The sequence below is a fragment of the Stegostoma tigrinum genome, chromosome 1, assembly GCF_030684315.1.
Source record: "Stegostoma tigrinum isolate sSteTig4 chromosome 1, sSteTig4.hap1, whole genome shotgun sequence".
Classification (NCBI taxonomy): Eukaryota; Metazoa; Chordata; class Chondrichthyes; order Orectolobiformes; family Stegostomatidae; genus Stegostoma; species Stegostoma tigrinum.
The window spans coordinates 63,609,311-63,633,388 of NC_081354.1; the positions used below are offsets into that span (position 1 = coordinate 63,609,311).

At 41.0% G+C, this 24,078-nt stretch overlaps 1 protein-coding gene across 2 annotated transcripts in view; it reads left to right on the plus strand.

The window, feature by feature from the left end:
* alpk1 (alpha-kinase 1) overlaps positions 1–23,695 on the plus strand; it is a 117,152-nt gene extending 93,457 nt beyond the window's left edge. For both annotated transcript variants that reach the window (XM_048544906.2, XM_048544897.2), the window contains exons 8-14: positions 2,184–2,279; positions 4,858–4,962; positions 6,009–8,199; positions 15,453–15,606; positions 16,913–17,075; positions 19,938–20,124; positions 21,239–23,695. In XM_048544906.2, coding sequence (XP_048400863.2) covers positions 2,184–2,279; positions 4,858–4,962; positions 6,009–8,199; positions 15,453–15,606; positions 16,913–17,075; positions 19,938–20,124; positions 21,239–21,432 — 3,090 coding nt within the window. In that variant the 3' untranslated portion in view covers positions 21,433–23,695. The remainder of the gene's footprint in view (positions 1–2,183; positions 2,280–4,857; positions 4,963–6,008; positions 8,200–15,452; positions 15,607–16,912; positions 17,076–19,937; positions 20,125–21,238) is intronic.
* Positions 23,696–24,078: the final 383 nt, after the last annotated feature.

Consider the following 24,078-nt stretch of genomic DNA (forward strand, 5'->3'; position numbering starts at 1 on the left):
GGGAGTAGAGGTTCCCTTCTAATAATTACCCCTGAAACACCTACAGAAGCTCGCCTTTCCCCTTGTAATCCATTAACAGAGTGGTTTAAAGAAAGAAAATGCCTGTTTTCCACTTTATAAGTAACAAGAAACAATTTATTTATTTAACCCTAACAACAAACAAATTAGCAGGATTACTAACAAACCAAACAATTTCCCCTTAAGCTACTAACTATTTCCTAAACTGGTCTAAATTCTACCAAAATGCTGTTCAAATTAATACAAGTCCCACTTATATCAACCCAATTAATAAGAAAATAAAACAAAACTTAATCTCTCCAAGTTAATTTGTTTGGTCAAGACTTTGAGTTAAACTGAAGTGGTACCTCTGATGGGTCTTTTCAAAGAGCTCAATAATTTTATGTGAAAGCAAGCTTTGTATCTTGGATGATGGATTTACTTTCGCTGCAATTGGCTCTCCCCTCAGATGGCTCACCCACTTTTCGAAATATCCTTATCTTTATTCCCATAATGACATAATAGTATTTCTTGCATTGGATTGGCTCGATGTTGTCAACACCATCAGATTTGAATTTAATAGGTTTTAAGTACCTAAGGGCTTGGTTCAAATTGATTAGCTAAATTTGAAAAGTCTTATTGTCTTGGAAAATATCCTGCTTGGCTGTTCAATACAAAATGTGTCCATTCAAACACCCTCTGTGTGTACCTGCACTTCAAGGGGCTGATCAGACATCCATTTTAACTCCAAGCATTGAAAACACCATCTTTTAAAGGGTTGGCACACTGCTTTTCCCCACTAACATCTTTTCCAACAAACTCTAACTTCCTTTCTTCCAATTCATGACTATTCTACACAACTTCGTAACAGGTAAATAGGAGGGTAACTAGAAACTGCAGGAGGAAATCAATGGGCTGGTCAGAGAAGTGGTAAATGGAAATCAACCTGGGAAAGTGTGATGGTGTATTTGAAGAGAACTAACAAGGCTTACACTATAAATGGTAGGACCCTGGAATGTACTGAACATCATAGGCACCCTAGGGTGTGTGTATCCACCAATCCATGAATAGACAAGACAGGGAGAGAAAATAGTCACAAAGCTTAATAGGATACCAACATTTATTATTTGAGGCAAAGAACACAAGAGCAAGGAGGTTGTGCTAGAACTGTATAAACTGTAGTTAGGCCACAACTGGAGTTATGTGTGAAGTTCTGGTCACTGCATTACAGGAAGAATATGATCACACTACAGGATGCAATGAATATTTACCAGGATAATGCCTGGGCTGGAGGGTTCGAGCAATAAGGAATGATTGGATAGGCTAGAGGAGAGGAGCCAAGGGCATCCAGATAGAGATGTATAACATTATGAGAGGCCTAGATAGAGTGGATAGGCAACTTTTCCATTAGTCATGGAGTCAATAGCCAAAGGACATGTAGGTTGAGGAGAATTCTTTTCACCCAGGATCTAGTAGGAGTCTGAATCTTACTATCTGAAAGGATGGTTGAGTCGGAAACTCCTGAACCATCAAACTAGCATTTAGATACTTATTGGTGTTGTCATACCATCCAGGGCTGTGGGCCAAGAGCTGAAAAATGGGATGCGTGTCGTCAGATCTTTGTTGATCTGCACAGACATGATGGGCTGAATGGCCGCAATAGGCTATTTACTAAGATAGACGCCCCAACTTGTGGGTGAGTACACTTCACCCCTCACAGGTTCTCCCTCCACTGTTTTGTGCATAAGATCTTTCCTCCATCCTGTATTAATTTAAAGTGGTCAGAATGTTCCACTACCCCTTGTAAGGTAAAGTTGTGCAGAGACCATTATAGATATTGGTGTGAGCTTAAAATGAGAGGGGATATGGATGGATTTAAAAGCAGTAAATGCACAGCACTTTTAACTGAGACGACAAGGTGTACAGCTGGATGAACACAGCAGGCCAAGCAGCATCAGAGGAGCAGGAAGGCTGACGTTTCAGGCCTAGACCCTTCTTCAGAAAATTTTTCTGAAGAAGGGTCTAGGCCCGAAACATCAACCTTCCTGCTCCTCTGATGCTGCTTGGCCTGCTGTCTTCATCAAGCTGTACACCTTGTTATCTCAGATTCTCCAGCATCTGCAGTTCCTACTATCTCTGAAGTAACTTTAACTGTTGTGTTTGTGTTAAACTTTTTGTAATTCTAGGGAATTTCCACATCACTGGGACTTTTAGCCGATGTGCTTGTTTCAATGAGTGATGACGATTACAGTCGATTTAAGGACAACCCACAGATGGACCTGGTAAAATATCTTTGATTGTTTATGCCTCTAACAGCAAGTGTTTCTCAATTTTGAAGAGAAATCAATGGCCTAACCCTAACCCAACTGAACATTTAAGAATCAAAATGACTAGATTAAAGATTTGTGCATTAAGCTGAGAGAAATACTGGACTTGGTGATTGATGGATATAGGGTTTATAACATGCCCCCAATTTCAGCATGCTCTTCCGCTTTGGAAATGGCCTAATAACTGGCTAGCTTATTAAGGAGAATGGGACAGTTTCCCAATGTCACGGGTCTACCCAGAGGGCATGCAGCAATAACAGGTTAACAGCCCCAACTGGAAAAGCAGAGCTATGAAAATAGGGGAAAAGACATATCAGCATAGAGCTGCCTTCCTGACTTCAATGCATTCTGCCAGGAGACAAATGGGGACCTCCTTGGCTGCTGCATGTCAGAGATAGTCAGCCAGTATATCCAATTAAGGCCCTCTCAAGAACCATTTTGTGCCCATGACAGTTTTGTGCTGACATAAGAGCAGCCCCACGCCATGTTCAGAAGGGGTGGCAATTGCCTATTGGTATTATCACTATACTATTAAACAAGAGACCATGGTAATGATATGAGAATCTAGGTTCAAATTCTGCATGGCAGATGGTGGAATTTGGATTTCATTAATAATCTGAAATTAAGAATCTAATGATGACCATGAAACCATTGTTAAATGCCATGAAAACCACATCTGACTCACTATTGCCCTGGTCTGGCCTACATGTGACTCCAGACCCACAGAGGGGTTGACTCTTAACTGCTCTCTGGCCAAGTAGGGATGGCAATAAATGCTGGCCTAGCCATTGATGCCTACATTATGTGAGTGAATTTAAACAAAGCTCCCAGCCTAATTGAGGTAACCTCCTGGCAGCAGCTCAAGGTCGCTATCATGACAGAACGCCAGAGTTGTGAGTATGAAAGACTGTAGGCCTGTCCACAACTTTACCCACATAGGGCTTTTCGTCTTCAACTCAACAGTCAATTTGCTGGTATATCAGATAAAGACAACAATTAGGCAGTATTTACATACTTCAGAGCTGTCCAAATATGAGAGGGCATTGTGAATGAATGCATAGCAACATTTGTGCATCTCACATAACCACAGATCTGTCCATTAGGCTGAGCCCAGTTCTGACCCATCAGCAAATATCAGACAGGTAATTAGCATGGACTCTCAAGTGTTAATTATGACTGACTAACTGCACTACCCTCTGTGTTCATATCAGCTGCACTGCAGTCATCCTGGGCTGTTCCTTTGTGCATCGTTAATTCAAGCACCCAGCAAAAGATGGTCACAGACAGCATCAGATAAATTGTAGAAAACAGTTTGGCATATTTACTTTGCAGAAACACTTGTTAGAAAGCATCTTAAATTTGGGCCAGGTTTATCTCTCATGCCCTCTGGAATTAATTCCTCCTTGTCACTTTTACTGTTCTGATGTGTCATTACTGGGACTTTCTTTGTGTCTTTGTCCTTTATTGTGTCCGAGTCAAAAGGAACTGCCCTCACCAACAGCGCAGGGGAGCACACTTACTGCGACAATTTAGGAAGGCAACTCATCAGCACTTTCCCAAGGGTAATGAAGGACAGTCAATAAATTCCTCATTAGAAATGCTGTATGCCATGAAGGAATAATACATATTCATAAAAATTGACCTCACTGCAAAGGTCCCACACTGTGACGCATATTGACAAATTATTTATGAAACTCTGATACTGTTCTCTCAATCATCAGGAAAGCTGAATTAGCATGTTCAAATTGGTATTAATAGCTTTGTTAAGCATTCTAACTGACACATAATCTTCTTGTACCAGCGCTCTGCTTCTATCCATCACTGACACATGGTCTACAAGGTCCGTTGGCTGTGTACTTAGTCCCCCACCCCCAGAAGCCATCTTTCCACTCAGCTTTCCTTCTACATGAAGGCAGCATGCTGCTGCCTCACAGTGCCAGGGAGCCAGGTTTTAGTCCACTCTCAGGTGACTGTCTCTGTGGAGTTTGCATGTGCTTTTGGTGTCTGTGTGGGTTTCCTCAGGATGCTCTGGTTTTCCTCCCACAGTCCAAAGATGTGCAGGTTAGGTGGATTAGCCATGGAAAATTGCCCGTAGTGTCCAGAGATGTGCAGGCTTGGTGGATTAGCCATGAGAATGCAAGGTTACAGGAATAGAGTAGGGGGGAGTCTGGGTGGGATACTGTTTGGACAGTCGGTGTGGACTTGATGGGTCAGATGGCTTGCTTCCAGATTGTAGGGATTCTATGTAAAGTATTTGGCATTCTTTTTGGGGGGGTGGGGGGGGGGAGGAAAGAGTGGGAATTCTACTGTATGGCTTTACATTTTGCCATATGCCTGCTGGAGACTGAGACTGAAATGCCTTTTGGTCCACGTAGGGCACAGAGTCGTGTGTGCGGGTCTGAATACCAACAGTATTTCAATCACTAGCCTGACTGATATTAAAATAATTCTTTTAGCATTTCTTCAGCAAACGACATTTCATAATATATTCAACAATTAAACTAATACCTTGTGATTTCTTTTTGATTCTCAGATTCTGCTTGAAGAGTACACTGACCGACTGTTGTCAGCTGCTGAGGCAGGGAAACTGGCTGCAGTGCTCAGTCAGTACAGCCCACTTTTTGTGCTGACAAATTTGGTGAGTTTGGGACTTCTAGCAGAAGAAAGATGCATTTTAATTACTTGCCCAATAGAGGCGAGGCTTTTAGTTTTACATCAACCCAAATTACTTTCACATGATAAGCCTTAACTAGAAATGGAGTCTTAAAAGCAAATACAGATCAAGTTAGAGATGAAGAGTTACTTCAGCATTTAATGTGCTTGAAAATGTGTTGCTGAATTATTTAAGTAATGCAAACTAGTAAAGGTCTCATGAATCAGAAGCATTTTTATGTTCTGTTTCTTCTGCAGTTTAATGATGTTATTAGGAATGCATTTGTTTATGCTGGTGAATCTGACATTCAGCCATGTAAGTGTTATGATGTGGAACAAATCCATCAATCTGCAATACTAGTTTTTGTAAGCAAGAGATAAAATTTGTTGAGGTCCAATTTAATTGGGTTAATTTTCTTGGAAGGTTTTTGAATGTGGGTACTAATTGCCTGCATCTAACTGTGATGTCAGATATCAATAACATTCAGAGTCTTAAGCATTAACAGTGTGCGTTGGTGTCACTAGTTTGGTTTTCTGTTATTTGGTAACATTTATGATAACACATTACAAATAAGAAGATGAGAAAGAATTGCGTCCAGTCGACACCCAAACCCAGGAAGTTTGGCAAAGGAAATCATAGAGTTGATCTGTTTCTAACCAAGAACACTTTTCTGGCCACGCTGATTCAGGCAATGCTGTACTGAGACTGAGCAGTCTTTAGATGGAATAACTGCCAGAATGAGCTGCTTGGAGCAGAAACAAGGGAGTCCTGACTCAGAAGCAGTCGGATAGCTTTGAATACATATTTCTGCAGGGGGAAAGCAATTTTGTAACACTTTACTTTTCACCATTCTGCCCACACACACCTACACCACTTCTAATGGTATCAAATCACGGTCAGATTATCAGATCTCACCACACTTAAGCCATTGATATTGTAGCATTGTGGAATAAGTGTCCTCAATTATTGCCAAAGCAATTTGAAATGGAAATGGTTTCAACTGTCATTCTTTCTTTCTTTCTTCCGTCCAGAACATTTATGGAACATGTCTTCTCTCATACAGTTTTAAAAAGGAATTGACAGAGGATGAAAGGCAGTTCTACCTTTCACAAGCAAAGGAGGCTTTTGAAATTGGTCTCCTCACTCGGAGAGGTGGTGAAGTGATCACGAGTAAGCAGGAACTACATGGGTTTGTTAAAGCAGCTTTCTCTCTTACAACCGTGCGCAGATGGCTCCCAGATCAGAATGCAAATCTTACAGAGGCAAGGCAATTATGCAAAGAAGCAATGAAAAAACTGTACCTGTATAGCACTCAAACCCAGGAAGCTTTGGCACAGGAAATCATGGAATTGATCGGCCAAGTCAAAGCTCATCTGCAAATAAAGGATCTCTGCAATTCAGATATTAAGTCTTACGTCCCTGACCACTACAAACTTTACTGGGATAAGCCTATAGTGAAGGGAAGGATGACCTTTGAGAAAGTCCTTGAAAGACATACACAGTATCACACAACTATATGCAAAGTATTTGAAAGAACTTGCAGAAGACAACAAAGTAGCAAAGAGTCTTTGGCACATAGCTGTATAACTGCTTTCAAGACAGAAACAAAGGAATTTGATACTGCTGATGCCAAAATGAGCACAGTTCACTCCGTTGACCATAACCTTCTTCAAGACCCTCCCCTGAAACAAGTAATGATAAGCAAAGACAACAAGACATTACAAAGCCAGAGCAATCAGCTATTGAATGCAGGCAAATCTGAGAAGGAACATGTAGATTGTCTGAAAAACAATGGTGCTCCCGATGATTGTTTAATAGGTGACCCATCATATGTTTTAATAGATGCTGAGACAGAATTGGATGATATAACAACAGAGGGAAAAGGCAACGCAAACAAAGGAGGCACAGAATGTTGGAATGACAGTCATAGTTCCAGCAAATCTTACTTCAAAATCTCCGGATCAAGATCTTCTAATATTTGGAAGGAAGAGACCAGTGACAAAGACAATGGACTACCTGAGGTTGGAAGGAAGCCATATCAGTTCAAATTGGACACAGAGTGCTCAACAATATTAACTGATGATGTGGATAGCAAAGATGGTGAATTGAATAATAGTGCTTTAAAGTCCATCATTCCACCAGTGCAACTGCTGTCTCTACAATACACACAAGTCAACAATCCTTCCATCACTTCAAACATTAATTGTACTCCAAGTAATGGGAGACAGAAAAATCCTTCATCTTCAGCTTTAGGAGACCATGCATCATGCAGTGTTGATCCAGATGAAGAAACTGCTGATGACATTGAAGATAACAAGACAGATGGTGACTCGAAGATCACGAGGTCTGATCAAAGCCCTTCCTCTCTCTCTCATCCAAATTATAGCACTAGTTATCAGACATTTAGATTTGATTCAGATTCAAAAAGCAATAGAAAAGTTACCTCCTTAACTTCAGAAGAGAGTGGCTCATTTGAGGTTGTTGACTCTGATGCAGATACTGCGGATGACATGAACAATGATGGGGATAAAATGCTTCAAATCTCAAAGAAGTATGAGTCTGTAAAATCCCCTTATCTTCAGCCAGCTCCAGATACAACTAACCCTGTGTCAGTTGGCAGTAATAATTCACTGAAGATTACAAAGAAAAGCCTGTCTTCATCAGAGGAAGGTGGGTCCTTTGTAATGATAGAAATTGACCCAACCGCAGAGACTGTTGATGGTACTGAAGACGACAATAATCTTCCAAGCACTGGAGGAGTCTCTGAGATTGAAGACATACATCTGGATGAAAGCAAGAAACAAGAAGTGTACGATCATGATGCAAAGCAAATGAAGATTGGTTCCACGCAATGTTCACTAACCAAGAAGGAATCCAATGAAGGGTTTAAGAAAGTGTCACTCGAAGAAGGTGAAAGTGAAGGTGACAGACTGAGTAACCAGTTCCTAAAAAGCAGCCTCAACTCCAGCACCTCCCTTAAATCATGGTACAAATCACCTTTCTTTTCAAGCAATTGCTCTGACTTTGACTGTATCAGTCCATCAGTGAGTTCAAGCAGCAGTTCCTTTGTGTTTCTTTCAAGAAAGAAACAAACATTTGAGAGGCGTGTTCTAACTGATGAGGATTATAAAATGCTGTTTGCTGGTGTTACCCATGAGTGGCTTATAGAAAGAATTGCGGGCACTGGAGTATTTTACCCTCAGAAACTAAAAGACACTTGCAGTAAGTCTTTTTTTCATCCTAGAGATGTTTTAATCACGTGATTAGATAAATTACAGTAATTTTAATATAAATATATCTTAGCAAAAGGATTAATCATGATCATGATCCTGTGCTAAGCTGTTGCACTACAAATGCATCACTGGTATCCACCTAACAAGTTGAAACATAGCTCATGTATATCCCATCTCTAAAAACCAGGACAGTTCAATCCAGCAAATCCGTAGGGAAGTGTCATTGGCCCTGCCATCTTCAAATGCTTCATCAATGACCGTCCCATGAACATAATGTCAGAAGTGGAGAAGTTCCCTGACATTTGTACCATTCACAATTCCTCAGATGCTGAAGAAAAATGTATTAATTTGCAGCAAGACCTGGACAACATTCAGGCTTGGCCAGGCAGTGACCTTATCCAACAAGAGAGAATCGAACTATCTCCATTGTCATTTAGCGGCAGGATAATCACTGAATCCTCAACTGTCAGTATCCTGGAGGTTACATTTTGCTAGAAACTCAATTGAATCTGGAATATAGATACTGTGTCTACAACAGCAGACCAGAGCGTGGAACTCTATACGCTATTGACTAGACACAAGTCATGAGTGTAATGGAAAAATCTCCACTTGCCTGGATGCTGCATCAACAGTCAAGGAGCTCAGTGCCATTTAGGACAAAGTAGCCAACTTGACTGGCAACCCATCCATTACCTACAACATTCACTCCCTCCACTATAGCAGCAGCAGCATGTTCCCACAAAGGAAAACAATGGGACAGCCAAATCTAGAGCCCCTTTGATGTCAAAGGGCAAGAAAGGACAGTAAAGAAAACCTTATGTCAGACACTGAGAATTCAACATTGCAGAAAGTCAAGACGAATACAGAAAGTGTGGGTGTGAAATCAAAAAGGAGATGAGTAAAGCAAAGAAAGGATATGAAAGGATATGGTCTAGCAAAGTCAAGGAGAGCCCAAGCGTATTTTCTCCCTCCACTAAGAGGAAGAGGATAATTAGGAAAGGAGGACAGCCCATAAAACAGGATTGGCCCTGCAGCAGGAAACAAAGGGTATTGGCTGTTGGGTGATTTTGAGACATGAAGAGGTTTCCAGTTGTGTTTCATGAGTCTCAAAGTAATCTTTTTCTGTTCTAACTTATCTTCAAATCTTTGTCTACAAGGGGCATGACCAATAGGTTTGTAGACAACACAAAAATTGGACACCTGGTTGATACTGAGGAAGATATCTGTAAACTGAAGGATGATATCTGTGGAATAGTCGAGTGAACAGAAAAGGGGCAAATGGAATTCAATCCAAAGAAGTTTGATTTAGTTCATTTGGGGAGGTCAAGTAAGTCAAATGAATATGCAGTAACTAGAGGACACTGGGGCATGTAGTTTAAGTGTTGTCATCACAATAGTTCCACGGCAGCGCCATCTCCCTGGCCCTACACTCATCCCTGAAACATCTAGATAACAAGGACATCAACATCAGACTCCTATTTATTGGCACAAAGATAGGAATTGCTGGAAAAGCTCAGCAGGTCTGGCTGCATGTGTGGAGAGAAATCTGAGTTCACATTTTGCATCCGATGACCCTTCCTCAGTTCTTCCACAGATGCTGCCAGACCTGCTGAGCTTCTCCAGCAATTTCTATTTTTGTTTCTGATCTCTAGCATCTGCAGTTCTTTCAGTTCCTGCTTGTTGACATTAGCTCCCGCTTTGACACTGCAATTCCAACAAAACTCATCTCTAAGCGCTGAGACTTAAGACTCAGCTCTGACCTCTTTAACTAGATCCTCCATTTCCAGACCCACTGATGACAATCAGTGAGGATACACCTCCTCCGCGATAACCCTCAACACTGATGCCCTGCAAGGTTGCATACTCAGCTCCCTACTATACCCTTTGTACACTCACGACTGTGTGGCCAAATTCAGCTCTAACTCCGTTTACAAAGTTGCTGTTGACACCATTGTAGTGAGTCGGATTTCAAACAGCGATGAGACAGTGTAAAGAAAAGAGATAGACAGCTTAGTGGTATGATAGAAAGACAACAATTTCTCCCTCAATGTCAGCAAAATGAAGGAGCTGGTCATTGACTTCAGGAGTTTGAGCGGAGGACACACCCCTATCTGTAACAATGATGCTGAGGTGGAGGTGGTCTAGATCTTCAAGTTCCTAGGAGTAAATATCAACAGCAATCTGTCTTGGTCCATCTACATTGAGTCAAGGAAGCACACCAATGTCTCCACCTCCTCAAAAGGCTAAGGAAATTTGGCACAGCCACAATGACTTTTACTAAGTTTTAGAGATGCACCATGGAAAGCAACCTACATGGATGCATCACAGCTTGGTATGGCAACAGCTCTGCCCAAGACCACAAAAAATTATAGCGAGTTGTGAATGTAGCCCTGTCTATCACAAAAACCATTCCTTCCACTGATTCCATCTACATAGAACATGGAACATAGAACAATACAGCACAGAACAGGCGCTTCAGCCCTTAATGTTGCGCCGACCTGTGAGCTAATCTAAGCCCATCTCCCTACACTGTCCCATCATCATCCATCTGCTTATCCAAGGACTATTTAAATGCCCCTAATGTGGCTGAGTTAACTACATTGGCAGGCAGGGCATTCCATGCCCTTACCACTCTGAGTAAAGAACCTGCCTCTGATATCTGTCTTAAATCTATCATCCCTCAATTTGTAGCTATGTCCCCTCGTACAAGCTGATGTCATCATCCTCGGAAAAAAGACTCTCACTGTCCACCCTATCTAATCCTCTGATCATCTCGTGTGTCTCTATTAAATCCCCTTTTAGCCTTTTTCTCTCCAATGAGAATAGACCCAAGTCCCTCAGCCTTTCTTCATAAGGCCTTCACTCCAGACCAGGCAACATCCTGGTAAATCTCCTCTGCATCTTTTCCAATGCTTCCACATCCTTCCTGTAATGGGGCGACCAGAATTGCATGCAATATTCTAAGTGAGGCCACACTAGTGTTTTGTACAGTTGCAGCATGACATCACGGCTCCGGAACTCAATCCCTCTACCAATAAAACCTAACACACCGTAAGCCTTCTTAGCGGCACTATCAACCTGGGTGGCAACTTTCAGGGATCTATATACTGGACACCAAGATCCCTCTGCATATCCACACTACCAAGAATCTTTCCATTGACCCAGTATTCTGCCTTCCTATTATTCTTCCCAAAGTGAATCACCTCACATCTATCTGCATTGAACTCCATTTGCCACCTTTCAGCCCAATTCTGCAGTTTATCCAAGTCTCCCTGCAAAATTCTTCCGCACTGTCCACCACTCCACCAACTTCAGTTTCGTCTGCGAACTTACCCATCTACCTATGCCTGCGTCCAAGTCATTTATAAAAATGACAAACAGCAGTGGTCCCAAAACAGATCCTTGAGGCACACCACTAATAACCGGACTCTAGGTTGAATATTTTCCATCAACCACCACTCGTTGCCTTCTTACAGAAAGCCAGTTTCTAATCCAAACTGCTAAATCTCCCTCAATCACATGCCTCTGTATTTTCTCCAATAGCCTACCATGTGGAACCTTATCAAAAGCTTTACTGAAGTTACTACACTTACTGTTGTCTCAGGAAAGCCACCATCATAATCAAAGGCCCCTCCCACTCCAGTTATATTCTCTTCCATCCTCTTCCACCAGACGGAAGATACAAAATATTTGAAAACACGTACCAACAGATTTAAGAACAGCTTCTTCCCTGCTCTTATCAGACTTCTGAATGGACCTTTCGTATATTAGAGTTGATCTTTCCCTACACCTTCTCTGCAGCTGTAACACAATATTCTTCATTCTGTTCTATTACCAGCCTATGTAAGGTTAGCATGCAAATTAATACTTTTCACTATATCTTGGTACATGTGACAGTAATAAATTAAATCAAAACAAATCACATCAAGTGAGGCACTATTGGAATGCGTGTTCTCAGATTCCCTGAAGTTAACAGGACAAGTTAATAGAGAGTTAAAAAGATGTGAAAATCCTTTCCCTTAATAGTCGCGACTTAGAATATAAGAGAATGAAGGTAATGTTGGCTTCCCCAGCATTGAAACACTATTTAGGCCATGACTTGAATAGTACATGGAGTTTTGTTACGTCATTGCAGAAAACATGATTGTACCAGAGAGAGGTCAGAGGAGATTTCTGTGAATGTTGCCAAGACTGGAGAAATGCACGTGTGTGGAAGGACTAAATAGGCTGAAATTGTTCTCCCTGGAACAGAGTGACTGATAGGAGATTTGATGGAGTGTATAAGGTTCTGAGGGGCCGGGATAAAGTGGACGGGCAAGACCTATTTCCTTTAGCAGCAGGGTCAGTTACAAATGACCATCAATTCTGTAATTTATAGAGTGATGAGAGGGGAGTTGACAAAAACCTTTTTCACCCAAAAGGTGTAACTGTTGGAACTGACTAACTGAAAGAGGAGCGGGAGCAGAAACCCTTAACTCATTTAAACGGCGCCCAGACATGCACTTGATGCCTCATAACCTTCAGGTATCTGATAACCTTCAGGGATATGGACAATCTCCGAGGATCTGATAATCTCCAGGAATACGGATAATTTCCAGAGATACTGAAAATGAGCTGGGATGTGGATAACCTCCAGTGATGCTGGAAAATGGGATTAGGCTGGCCAGCCCATTTTGTTTGGTGTTTGGAGTGGATACAAAGAGCAGCCTGGCCTCCTCTGGCGCTATAAACTTCTCCACATTTTCTAAATATCCTCAGTATTTGAAGTGAAAGAAATGCAGGGATATGAAGCAAGGCTGGGGAATAGGCAATGTGTGATTTGCTCCTTAAGAAGGACAGCATGCACATGATGGGTCAAATGGCCTTCTGTTTTGTAACAATTGTGTGATTGTACGTACAAAATGCGCTGCAACACTCACCACGTCTGCTTCAACAGCACCTTCCAAATACATAGTCTCCACTCACCAGAAGCGCAAGGGTAATAGGCGTGTGAAAAAACCACCACCCCTGAGAATCTCTCAAAGTCATTTATTTTTCACTTGGTACCATTTTCCTACCTTCTTCACAAATCCCTACAAATTTTTCCTTTTCAATGACAGTCCCATTTCATTTTCAATGCTTCAATCAAACCTGTCTCCATCAGATTCTCAGGCATTTCATTCTGGATCTTAACCATTTACTCTGTGGAAAAAAAATCTTGTGTCACTTTTGCTTCTTTTACTTTAAATCTGTGCCCTCTCATTCTCAAACCTTCAACATTGGGAACAATTTTTCCCTGTCTATTCTGCCCAGACTCTGCAGGTTTTGAACACTTCTATCAAATTTCCATCCAACTTTCTCTTCTTTTAAGAAAACATCCTAAATTCTCCAATCTGTCTTCCTAACTGAAGTTCCTCATTCCTGAAACCATTCACATGAATCTTTTCTGCACTACTTCCAGTATCTTCACATCCTTCTGAAAATTCAGGACCAGAACAGGGCACAATAATCCAACTGAGGCTGAACCAGTATAATATGCAAGTTCAATATAAACTCCTTGAGTCTGTAGTTTATGTCCTTATTAATAAAGCCTAGGATGCTATATATTTTATTTACTATTTATGTGCATATACACCCAAGTCCCTCTGCTCCTGTGCACCGTTTAGAGTTATTGCCTTTACTTTATAACGTCACATGTTGTCCTTCCTACCAAGTGAATCACTTCAACATTTCTGTACACTGAACTCCAGCAGTCATCTCTCCACCCATTCTACCAACCTTTTTAGGTCGATTTGAAGTTCAGCACTATCTTCCTTATTGCTCACATTGATTCCAAATTTCTTGAAATTGTGCCCTGTACATCTAGGTCATTGATTTATTAATGTTTTGAGAAACATGGATTCCAACACTGAACATTGGGGAACTTTGCTGCACACCTTCATCCAGCACCAAAATTTTCCATTAATCAATACTTTCTGTTTCCAGTTAGTCAGCCAATTTGTGTTCATGGATTTACTGTTCCTACAGATTGACAGAACTGTTACAGTGCAGACCGAGGCTATTTGGCTCATTGTGTCTGTGTAGGCTCTCTGAATTCACCATTCATGTCGGAAAAGTGGCACTATTTTGCTTTTGCCTGGGAGGGCACATGCATTATCGGCTGAACATCTCATTCCACACAGCAGGAGCTCTAACAGTGCAGGATTTCTTCAGTATGGAACTGAGTGACAGACTAGTTTACTTACTCGAGTTTCTGGAGTGTTTTTTAAACCAGCAACATGCTGATTCAACAAATAATGGTATTACCCATTTGCAAACATGTCACTGTCCCTTCATTGTCACTGGATCAATTACCTGGAGTCCCTTCTATGCAGCCATATGGGTATACTTAAACCAGATGGGTTATAGTGATTCAAAAAAGTGATTCACACTCAGTACCCAAGGGCAATTAAACACAGACAACAAATCACCAACAATGATCACATTTTGTGAGCTAATTTTTAAAATTGCACCTCAATTATATGATACCCGATTATTAAGCAAGAATATTTGAAGGTATTTTTTAAAAAACAACACTTAAAGATTGAAAGACTGCAGTATCATAATTCAATGTGCTACACTGTGGTTTACATACTTTGATTGTTTGGCGAAGCTTCGATTGTAGATGTTGGTTTCATGTTTTTTTGTATTTTCTGCCTCTCCACTGAGCAAATTTTAAATTTTCATCCATCTTATGTCCACATGTGCCATTTTGTCAAAAGAACTGAAATATTCTGAATGCTCCTCATGACGAAATAGTAAAGGTCAAAGAAGGGCAGGCTCCCAAATTAAAGTCGCACAAACTTTGCATCTCACATGGAAATTAACAAAGTCTACGATTATTGTGGGGCAGATTCAGTGCAAGTGGCACAAGATTCAAGCAGGAAGATGTTATGCCAGGTCTCCCTACTCTCTTCATAGCGGAATTACATTCTAGATATAGAAAGTTACCAAGTAGCTAATATGTGAGAAACTTAAAAGAATTAATATCCGCAGAGACAATGTTTTGGAGAAACTAAAACTATTGAAATCTAATAAATCACCAGGAGTCTGGAAAAGGTACCATTTTTGCTATTTTAGGCCTGAGTGCTTTGAAAGTACAACTGCACCATTGTTACAGAGACAAACTGGGATTGCTGATTTCCAAATCTATGTTAATCTACTGCAATGATCCATTTTATGAAAAATGGAATGAAAAATAAGGTTTCAGTGTCTTGTTTTCAGATGCACTGCAATTTAAATATAGCAAGAAAACCAACACCTGGACAGCCCAAGAAACTCTAGTATATATTGGCAAACCTTTAGATGTGGATAAAGTAGGCGCCCAAAGGATTGCTTTGGAGATGCGTTTACTACACCAAGAAGAAATATTGGGCAGGTATTTCAATTTCCAATCTCCTCTCGTTGTCAAAGTGTCAACCCTCTTTCTTCTGCAGCAACCTGTTTCTTTTTCTGTCATTCCTTCCTGAACTATTGATATGATGATAAGGGCTGGCATTTATACCCCAACCTAGTTGTCTTCATAAAGATGGCAATGAGTCTTCTGCTAAAATTGCTATAGTCCACGATTTTCAAACTCTCTCGCAATTCTTAAGAAGGATATTCTAGGATTTTGGTGGCAACAGTGTGATGGCAATTATAAGTCTGTTGTGAGGGCTTATCCTCAGGTAATCACTTTCTCCTTTATCATTTGCAATTAACTGCAGCTCCCTTGAAAGCTTTATTGGTGAGACTCATGCACTAATGGTTCTTGTTTAATTTTAATAACTGAGTTCAAAGACGGGACCAGCAGAAGTTACAGATCTGTAGCTGCAGTTATTGCAGTAAGTGGATTTCAAATGAGAACAGAAAGCTGAGCTGAGCTGCTCTTATGGAAAGTTGTCTTCACTCAAAGTGTCATGATCTCAGTAGAGAACAGTTTTGTACAAAAGTAGGCAAAATTAGAAAACCCAGTTATTTCCTGAAAGAATGAAGGCACAAGATTCCACAGTTAAAAATTAAATAAAAAGCTACACAGGAATCAACAAAGCAAACAAGAAATGCTACCTGTCATTTACTCTATCATCCAGAATTAATGAGTCAAACATGAATGATCAGGCAAATTGAGGTTGATTTGCAAATTGAAAGGCAGCTATAACTAAAAAAGATCTTCGGAATTGACTTAGCAATCTATTCAAATGTTACAGATCACAGTGAGTCATAAAATCCATCAAATTCTGTCTTCCTCATGAAGAATCTCCAGTCACCTACTCTCCTTCAAATATTGTGCCTCTAATTCCAACGCAAGGACAGCTTCATCTTAGGTTGGAAGCCATCTTCTGGTTACAGTTAATCATTCGGCACCAGGGTCATACTCAGAATTTCCCAGCAACATATCACTCCCCAGTTCTGGCTGTTCCTTACTGGATTGGCCAGGCAGTTACCTAAGGTCAGTTGAGAGGCTCCCCAGCTACATTTAGCTGACAACCATTCTTCATTGGCTTCCTGCCATTCCTTAGTTCCCCAACTCTGCTATGTCAATCACTGCTGTTCTCTTAAAATCTCCTCAGGGGAGTTAGCTTTTACAATGCACACTAGGTTCACGTTTTCATGCTAGACACCAGTTCTGAGACTATGAAATGTTCATTTTTACTTAACAGGAAAAAAAATTGGTGTCTTACACGATTTCTCTCTTATTAACCCAGATACGTTGGAAAACAGTACAAAAGAACGAAAGAACTTGCTTACCACTTCAATGACGTTGAACGCCAGATGACTGCCCAATACTACGTGACAGAATTCAACAAAAGACTGTATGAAAAGCAAGTTCCTACACAAATATATTATATTCCAGCCTCAGTTCTTCTGGTATGTCCAGTTGTCTTTCATACAGTTTGTCACAACATGTCACTTCACCAGCCTTTTACTACTAATAGGTTAATGTTGGATGAGTCTCTGGTTTCACAATGCTAGAGGGATTGCTGCTAGCTGGATGCTGGAAGATTCACTGGCTGGAGAATTCATGCAGGTCCAAATCTTCTTGTTACTGGGAAGATTACTAAAGCAAAGATTATTTGCATCACAGTAAGGGCAGCCCTTCAAACACTGCCTTCCTTGTTGGTAAGAATGTAGTAGTCATTGTATAAGACCATAAGACATAGGAGTGGAAGTAAGGCCATTTGGCCCATCGAGTCCATTCTGCCATTTAATCATGGCTGATGGGCATTTCAAATCCACTTCCCTGCACTCTCCCCGTAGCCCTTAATTCCTTGCAAGATCAAGAATTTATCAATCTATTTCTTGAATCTATTTAACGACCCGGCCTCCACTGCGCTCCGTGGCAATGAATTCCACAGGCCCACCACTCTCTGGCTGAAGAAATGTCTCCTTATTTCCGTTTTAAATTTAGCCCCCCCGATTCTAAGGCTGTGCCCATGGGTCCTAGTCTCCCTGCCTAACGGAAACAACTTCCCAGCGCCCACCCTTTCTAAGCCATACATTATCTTGTAAGTTTCTATTAGATCTCCCCTCAAACTTCTAAACACTAATGAGTACAATCCCAGGATCCTCAGCCGTTCATCGTATGTTAAGCCTAGCATTCCAGGGATCATCCGTGTGAATCTCCGCTGGACAAGCTCCAGTGCCAATATGTCCTTCCTGAGGTGTGGGGCCCAAAGTTGGACACAATATTCTAAATGGGGCCTAACTAGAGCCTTATAAAGCCTCAGAAGCACATCGCTGCTTTTATATTCCAACACTCTTGAGATAAATGACAACATTACATTCGCTTTCTTAATTACAGACTCTACCTGCAAGTTAACCTTTAGAGAATCCTGGACTAACACTCCCAGATCCCCTTGTACTTCGGCTTTATGACTTTTCTCACCGTTTAGAAAATAGTTCATGCCTGTATTCTTTTTTCCAAAGTGCAAGACCTCACATTTGCTCACGTTGAATTTCATCAGCCATTTCCTGGACCACTCTCCTAAACTGTCTAAATCTTTCTGCAGCCTGTCCACCTATCTTCATATCATCAGCAAACTTTTCCAGAATGCCCCCAGTCCCTTCATCCAGATCATTAATATATAAAGTGAACAGCTGCGGCCCCAAAACTGAATCCTACGGGACACCACTCGTCACCGATTGCCATTCCGAAAAAGAGCCTTTTATCCCAACTCTCTGCCTTCTGTCAGGCAGCCAATCCTCAATCCAAGCCAGTAGCTCACCTCGAACACCATGGGCCCTCACCTTGCTCAGCAGCCTCCCGTGAGGCACCGTATCAAAGGCCTTTTGGAAGTCTAGATAGATAACATCTACTGGGTTTCCCTGGTCTAACATACTTGTTACCTCTTCAAAGAATTCTAACAGGTTTGTCAGGCACGACCTCCCCTTACTAAATCCATGCTGACTTATTCTAATCCAACCCTGTACTTCCCAGAATTTAGAAATTTCAACCTTAACGATGGATTCTAGAATTTTTCCAACAACCGAGGTTAGGCTAATCGGCCTATAATTTTCCATCTTTTGTCTTGATCCTTTCTGAAACAAGGGGGTTACAACAGCAATTTTCCAATCATCTGGGACTTTCCCTGACTCCAGTGACTTTTGAAAGATCACAACCAAAGCATCCGCTTATTTCCTCAGCAACCCATCAGGGCCAGGAGATTTATCAATTTTTAGACCTTTTAGCTTTTCTAGTACTCTCTCTTTTGTAATGCCAACCGTACTCAACTCTGCCCCCTCAACTCTCCTTAATTGTTGGGATACTACTCATGTCTTCCACTGTGAAGACTGATGCAAAGTACTTACCACGTTCTTCAGCTATTTCCTTATCTCCCATCACGAGCCTTCCAGCATCAATTTGGAGACTTCCAACTACTGAGTGATCAGCCACTCGGCCTGCCGGCCATTATTTGGCTTGTCAACGTAAGCTTGCGATGGGAACTAGAGTTAGAGAGGGAGCATCTTCACTCCAGTGAGGTAAAATAGAGTTTTAGCCATTCTGTCTGATCGCCTGAATATCTTCTCTCCCACCTATCTGTCACTCCCATCCCACTGGCCAATCACCACCACTGCCTACCTGCACTCAACTATCGCCATCCCACCTACCTTCCCAACCCCACCCCTCCTATCTCGATTTATTTCCCAGCTCCCTTCACCCTCCCTATTTCTGAGGAAGGGTCCCGACCCGAAACATCAACTCTCCTGCTCCTCTGATGCTGCCTGGCCTGCTGTATTCCTCCAGTTCCACACTGTTTTGACTCTGATTCCAGCATCTGCAGTTCTTGCTGTCTCTATTTGGGATTAACCCTTCCAACATCCAGGCCATGGAGTAGGAATGAATGGGAAAATAGAAGGAGACAGAGGTTGACGTCAGACAGGCTATGTTTGAAAATATGGGGAAAAAATGTCTGCAATGTATAGCAATGTGATTTTGCTTCTTCTCCAAGTTTATGACAATCGTGTTTTCTTCATGAAGCGCTACTTTAATTGCAAGAATGTGCATAACGAATCTGTGATATGTTTACCAATGCTGTAATTAGTAATAAGAATGGAAAAAAATGCAAGATTGATTGGATTTACATTCATATTTTGTTTTGTTCCAATAAACTTAGCATGTTAATGTTGTAAAAGAAAGCATGCAAGTATAAAATAAACCTGGTGATCTATTCAGATTAATTAAAACTAAAATTAATCTCAAGATATGATAGATATCTTTTGTTTCCTCAGCTTTTGGAAGATATGCAGATCATGGGTTGTGTAAGTGTGGAGCCGTACATGCTCGGGGAGTTTATAAAATTAACAAACAACACAAAGACTGTTCGTAAAGAATATGAAGCAACTATGTATGGACTTGCATTTGGACACTTTACCTACGAGTTTTCAAACCAAGAAGAAATAGTAGTTGATTTACAAGGTAAACAACATCTGTGCCACTCAGTAAATATGTGCATTTCTCAAAATGTACACTCTAATGATTCTGACAAGTAAACCAGAATCGCAGTTAACTGGGGATGCTTGCCATGATCATTCCATAAAATTCACAGCACGAAGGAGTGGTCTTTTAATTTATGTGGCAGAAACACTGATCACAAGGACAATCCAATGTTGAACAGCCTGGCAAAATCAGCCCATTACTGATATCTTTGGGGAAGAGGTGGTGATGCCAGAGTTCTTCATGTCATTGTTCAAGCCGAGTTCCCATGTGATCCCCAATTGTGCGTCAACATATACTTTGTTTCATGGATCTGACACGTTTCGTTGGCTAAGAACATGTGTATTCCCAAGATTGGGAGTTTCAAACCTCTTCACCGGTCCCATTTTGCACTCTCATTATAAATACCACTTTAAACCCCCTTTTTTCACTCTTCCAGCCCTTTAATTCATTGACCTCTGATATCTGAACTCTCATCATTTCCCAAGTTTCAAGAATTTCCTTAAATCAGTGGTCTAAATGGATTTTTATCAGAGATAGTAAGAACTGCAGATGCTGGAGTCAGAGATAACACAGTGTGGAGCTGGAGGAGCACAGCAGGCCAGGCAGCATTAGTGGAGCAGGAAAGTTGATATTTTGGGTTGAGACCCTTCTTCAGAAAATTTTTTATTGTTTTGTTTTCCTTATTCGTTGAAGGCAGTTACTTTTTTTCACATATCCCACTTACAGAAATAAGTTAATCTTTGCATTGCAACATAGGGAGCAATCTTTATTGTTTATCTGTTTAAGGTATGGGATTTACAACAGAAACCAAAACATAGAAGGGCACACACATGCAAGAGGCATGTGAATAAGTTTGTGGAATATAATTGTCTGACATAGCCACAACATTCAGTTTAGCCTGCTCAAATCAAGATGTGTTGATATATTAAAATTTTAGAAGTGATGTCTCTTGATCGCAAAGGGGAAAACACAATTTGGTTCTTCCTTCTGAACTTTATAGATCCACTCAAAAGATGGCAGTACCAATTTCTAGCGTCTATGCTGTTTCAAACACAAACTTCCCATTAACTGTGTTCACTATATTCCTTTGCAGGTTGGATCACTGGAGATGGAAAAGGTCTTATTTACCTAACAGATCCTCAGATACATTCGATAAAAAAGCGAAGAGGGGGTTCCAACTTTGCAGAAAAAGGCATCAAATACTTTCTCAACTGTCAGCACAAAGAGTGCAATGAGATTTGTCGCATTCTTACTTTAAAAATTCTTACCAGGGACGGTTTGGATTAATTACCTGAAGTGAAGTTTTTAACAAGTTTGATTTTGAAAAATTTCTTCTACTGTGGCAGAGTCTTTCTATGTTCTTCCTATTGTTGTTGAACAGTGTTGGTCCTGCAAATACAGATATTGTGATCCCAGCAATTGTATCAGGATTACACAGTTCATAGCTGCTCACGCTGACCAGAGTGTGCAGGGAGAGTGGAAGTTTATCAAATTTGTCGATGGAGAATGCCAATGTGCGAAAAATCACAATACATAGAATTTTACTGCACTGAAACCGGACACTTTATCTGTGCTGCTATTGAAGCTCCAAATAAACCTCCTTCCATTTAAGTCTGCCAGTATAATCTTCTAATCCTTCCTCTCCCATGTCCTTATCAAGTTTCCCCTCAATGTATCAAAGATCTTCACTTCCATCTGGATGTGGTTTCCATCCATTTCTTGGTAAAGGTGGCTGTCCCGAGTTCCCTATGAGATTTGTTTTTGACTATCTTATGTTTGGGCCTCTGGTTTTGGATTCCCTAAAGTAGAAACAATTTCTCTTTGTCTACCCTGTTAAACTTTTTCATAAATTCCAAAATCTTTATTCGGACAACATTCAACCTTCTGTTCACTAAAGCCTTGTTCTGTTCAATTTTGCTTGATTGTTATAAACACTCAGTTCTAGTATCATTGTTGTAAATCTTATTGCACCTTCTCCAGTGCCTCTATGTCCTTTTTGGGTGCCACAGGTGACTGTCCCAATTTGAGGGTTTGGCAAAGTGATGGGAGATGGGGGCTTAGCTCCAGTCCTTGAAAATAAAATAACATTTATCTCCAGCACCCTATGTGGGGAGGCGATAAGTCCAAATCATAAAGAAAAATAGACTGAACAGGTGTCTTTGTGTGTCAGACCATGAAAAGTGAAATAACTCCACAGAGACCGGTATCCCACTACCAAGTCGCCTTTTATTTACACATGGAGAATCCCTGACACTGATCCAGCTCCCTTGCAGCCAGCTCTCAGAGTGAGCAGGATGTCTGACACTCTTGTTCTTATCTACTAGCCAGGGCTCCCTGATTGGAGCAGATTAACAGCCCCAGTCAGGGAACTCATATCCAGTGAGGGTCATCCTGCCGACCTTGTTACAATCACTACAATTAGGCCTCCACTTCCATTATCCCATACACCTTTCCCCTGCTCTTTGTCAGTGGTGGGTTTGACTTCCATCAAAATATGAATCATTTTTGTAATTTAAAGGGTTAACTGTACCTTCCCTGTAATAATTGATACTGTGCTTGTGTATAAGGAGCTGTGTTATGATGATATTGGAATCAATGTGTGTGAGTTCCAGTAATGTTTTCTTTCATTGTCCCTTGTATATATTAAATACACTTCATTAGGCTGTAGGTGTTCACTGATGATGATGTGGACTACTTTCTGTCAACAACAAGAAATGATCTTACAATATGACAGCAAGCAGCAATCAGATTCAGGGAAACAGTGGTGAGCACAAGCAAATGGCCTGAGCACTAGAAAATGATGAATGAAGGACTTTGAGGCCAGACCAGCAAACCAACCAAAAACCCCACTGGGACAGTGTATTGCAGTCTAGCAACTGTGATACCATAAGCTTCGGAACTTTAATAACTTCATAGATTGAAAGAGTTATCAATAACTCTGGAATAAATTGTTTCCCGAGGTGAAAAGGCATTGAAAGCAACACAGTAGTTAACCATCCCTGGGAAGAAGGGGCCAAAACCATACAAACAAATTGTTTCCTGGGAGGGCGGAGACTCACTGCTTGATAACCTGCTGTCTCATTACAAATGAGAAATTAAGACTGCCTGAAAATGAATGTCCTGAATAATTGCAAGATATGATGTTTCAACCAGACAGTTAAGGCCAAATATAACAAAGAACATGGGAGCTATTTCTGATAAGAAGGCAAGCTTACAGATTTGGAGTCTCCAGAAGTGTAATCAATGCTGGGGATGAAAGAATCTGTTGAATCATCAATAGTATCACTTTACAAATTTGAAAAAGAGAAAATTGTATAAGAATACATCATCAGAACAATGCAGTAATAGAACTTCAAAGAACAACATTGCACAAGGATCAAACTCTGGACACATTCCAGAGGTGGACACTATTGGTGGAATTGTAGCTAAATTTCACAATTAATTGGGTAATAGCCAAGTTGAGTTGTGTGGCTTAACGAGCTTACTTAAGGGTCTTATTTTGGTTGCTACATGCAATAAAGTATAAATCATTGTTTCATTTCTTGATTGTGAGATTTTTTAATAAGTAGCTGAATTAAAGGTGATTTGTCATGATTTACACTCATTTGGTGTCCCTTCTTGGACTTGATAAGAATCGACCTTGAACTGCACTGAAGTTGAACCTACCAGCCTTATATTCTTGGAAATACTGTCTGAGCCAGCACTAAGAGGCAGCAATCCTTTAGGGTGGCACAGTGGTTCAGTGGTTAGCACTGCAGCCTCACAGCACCAAGGACCTGGATTCAAATCCAGCTTCAGGTAACTGTCTGTGTGGAGTTTGCACATTCTCCCCGTGTCTGTGTGGGTTTCCTCCGGGTGCTCCAGCTTCCTCCCACAGTCCAAAGATGTGCAGGTTAGGTGGATTGGCCATGCTAAATTGCCCATAGTGTTCAG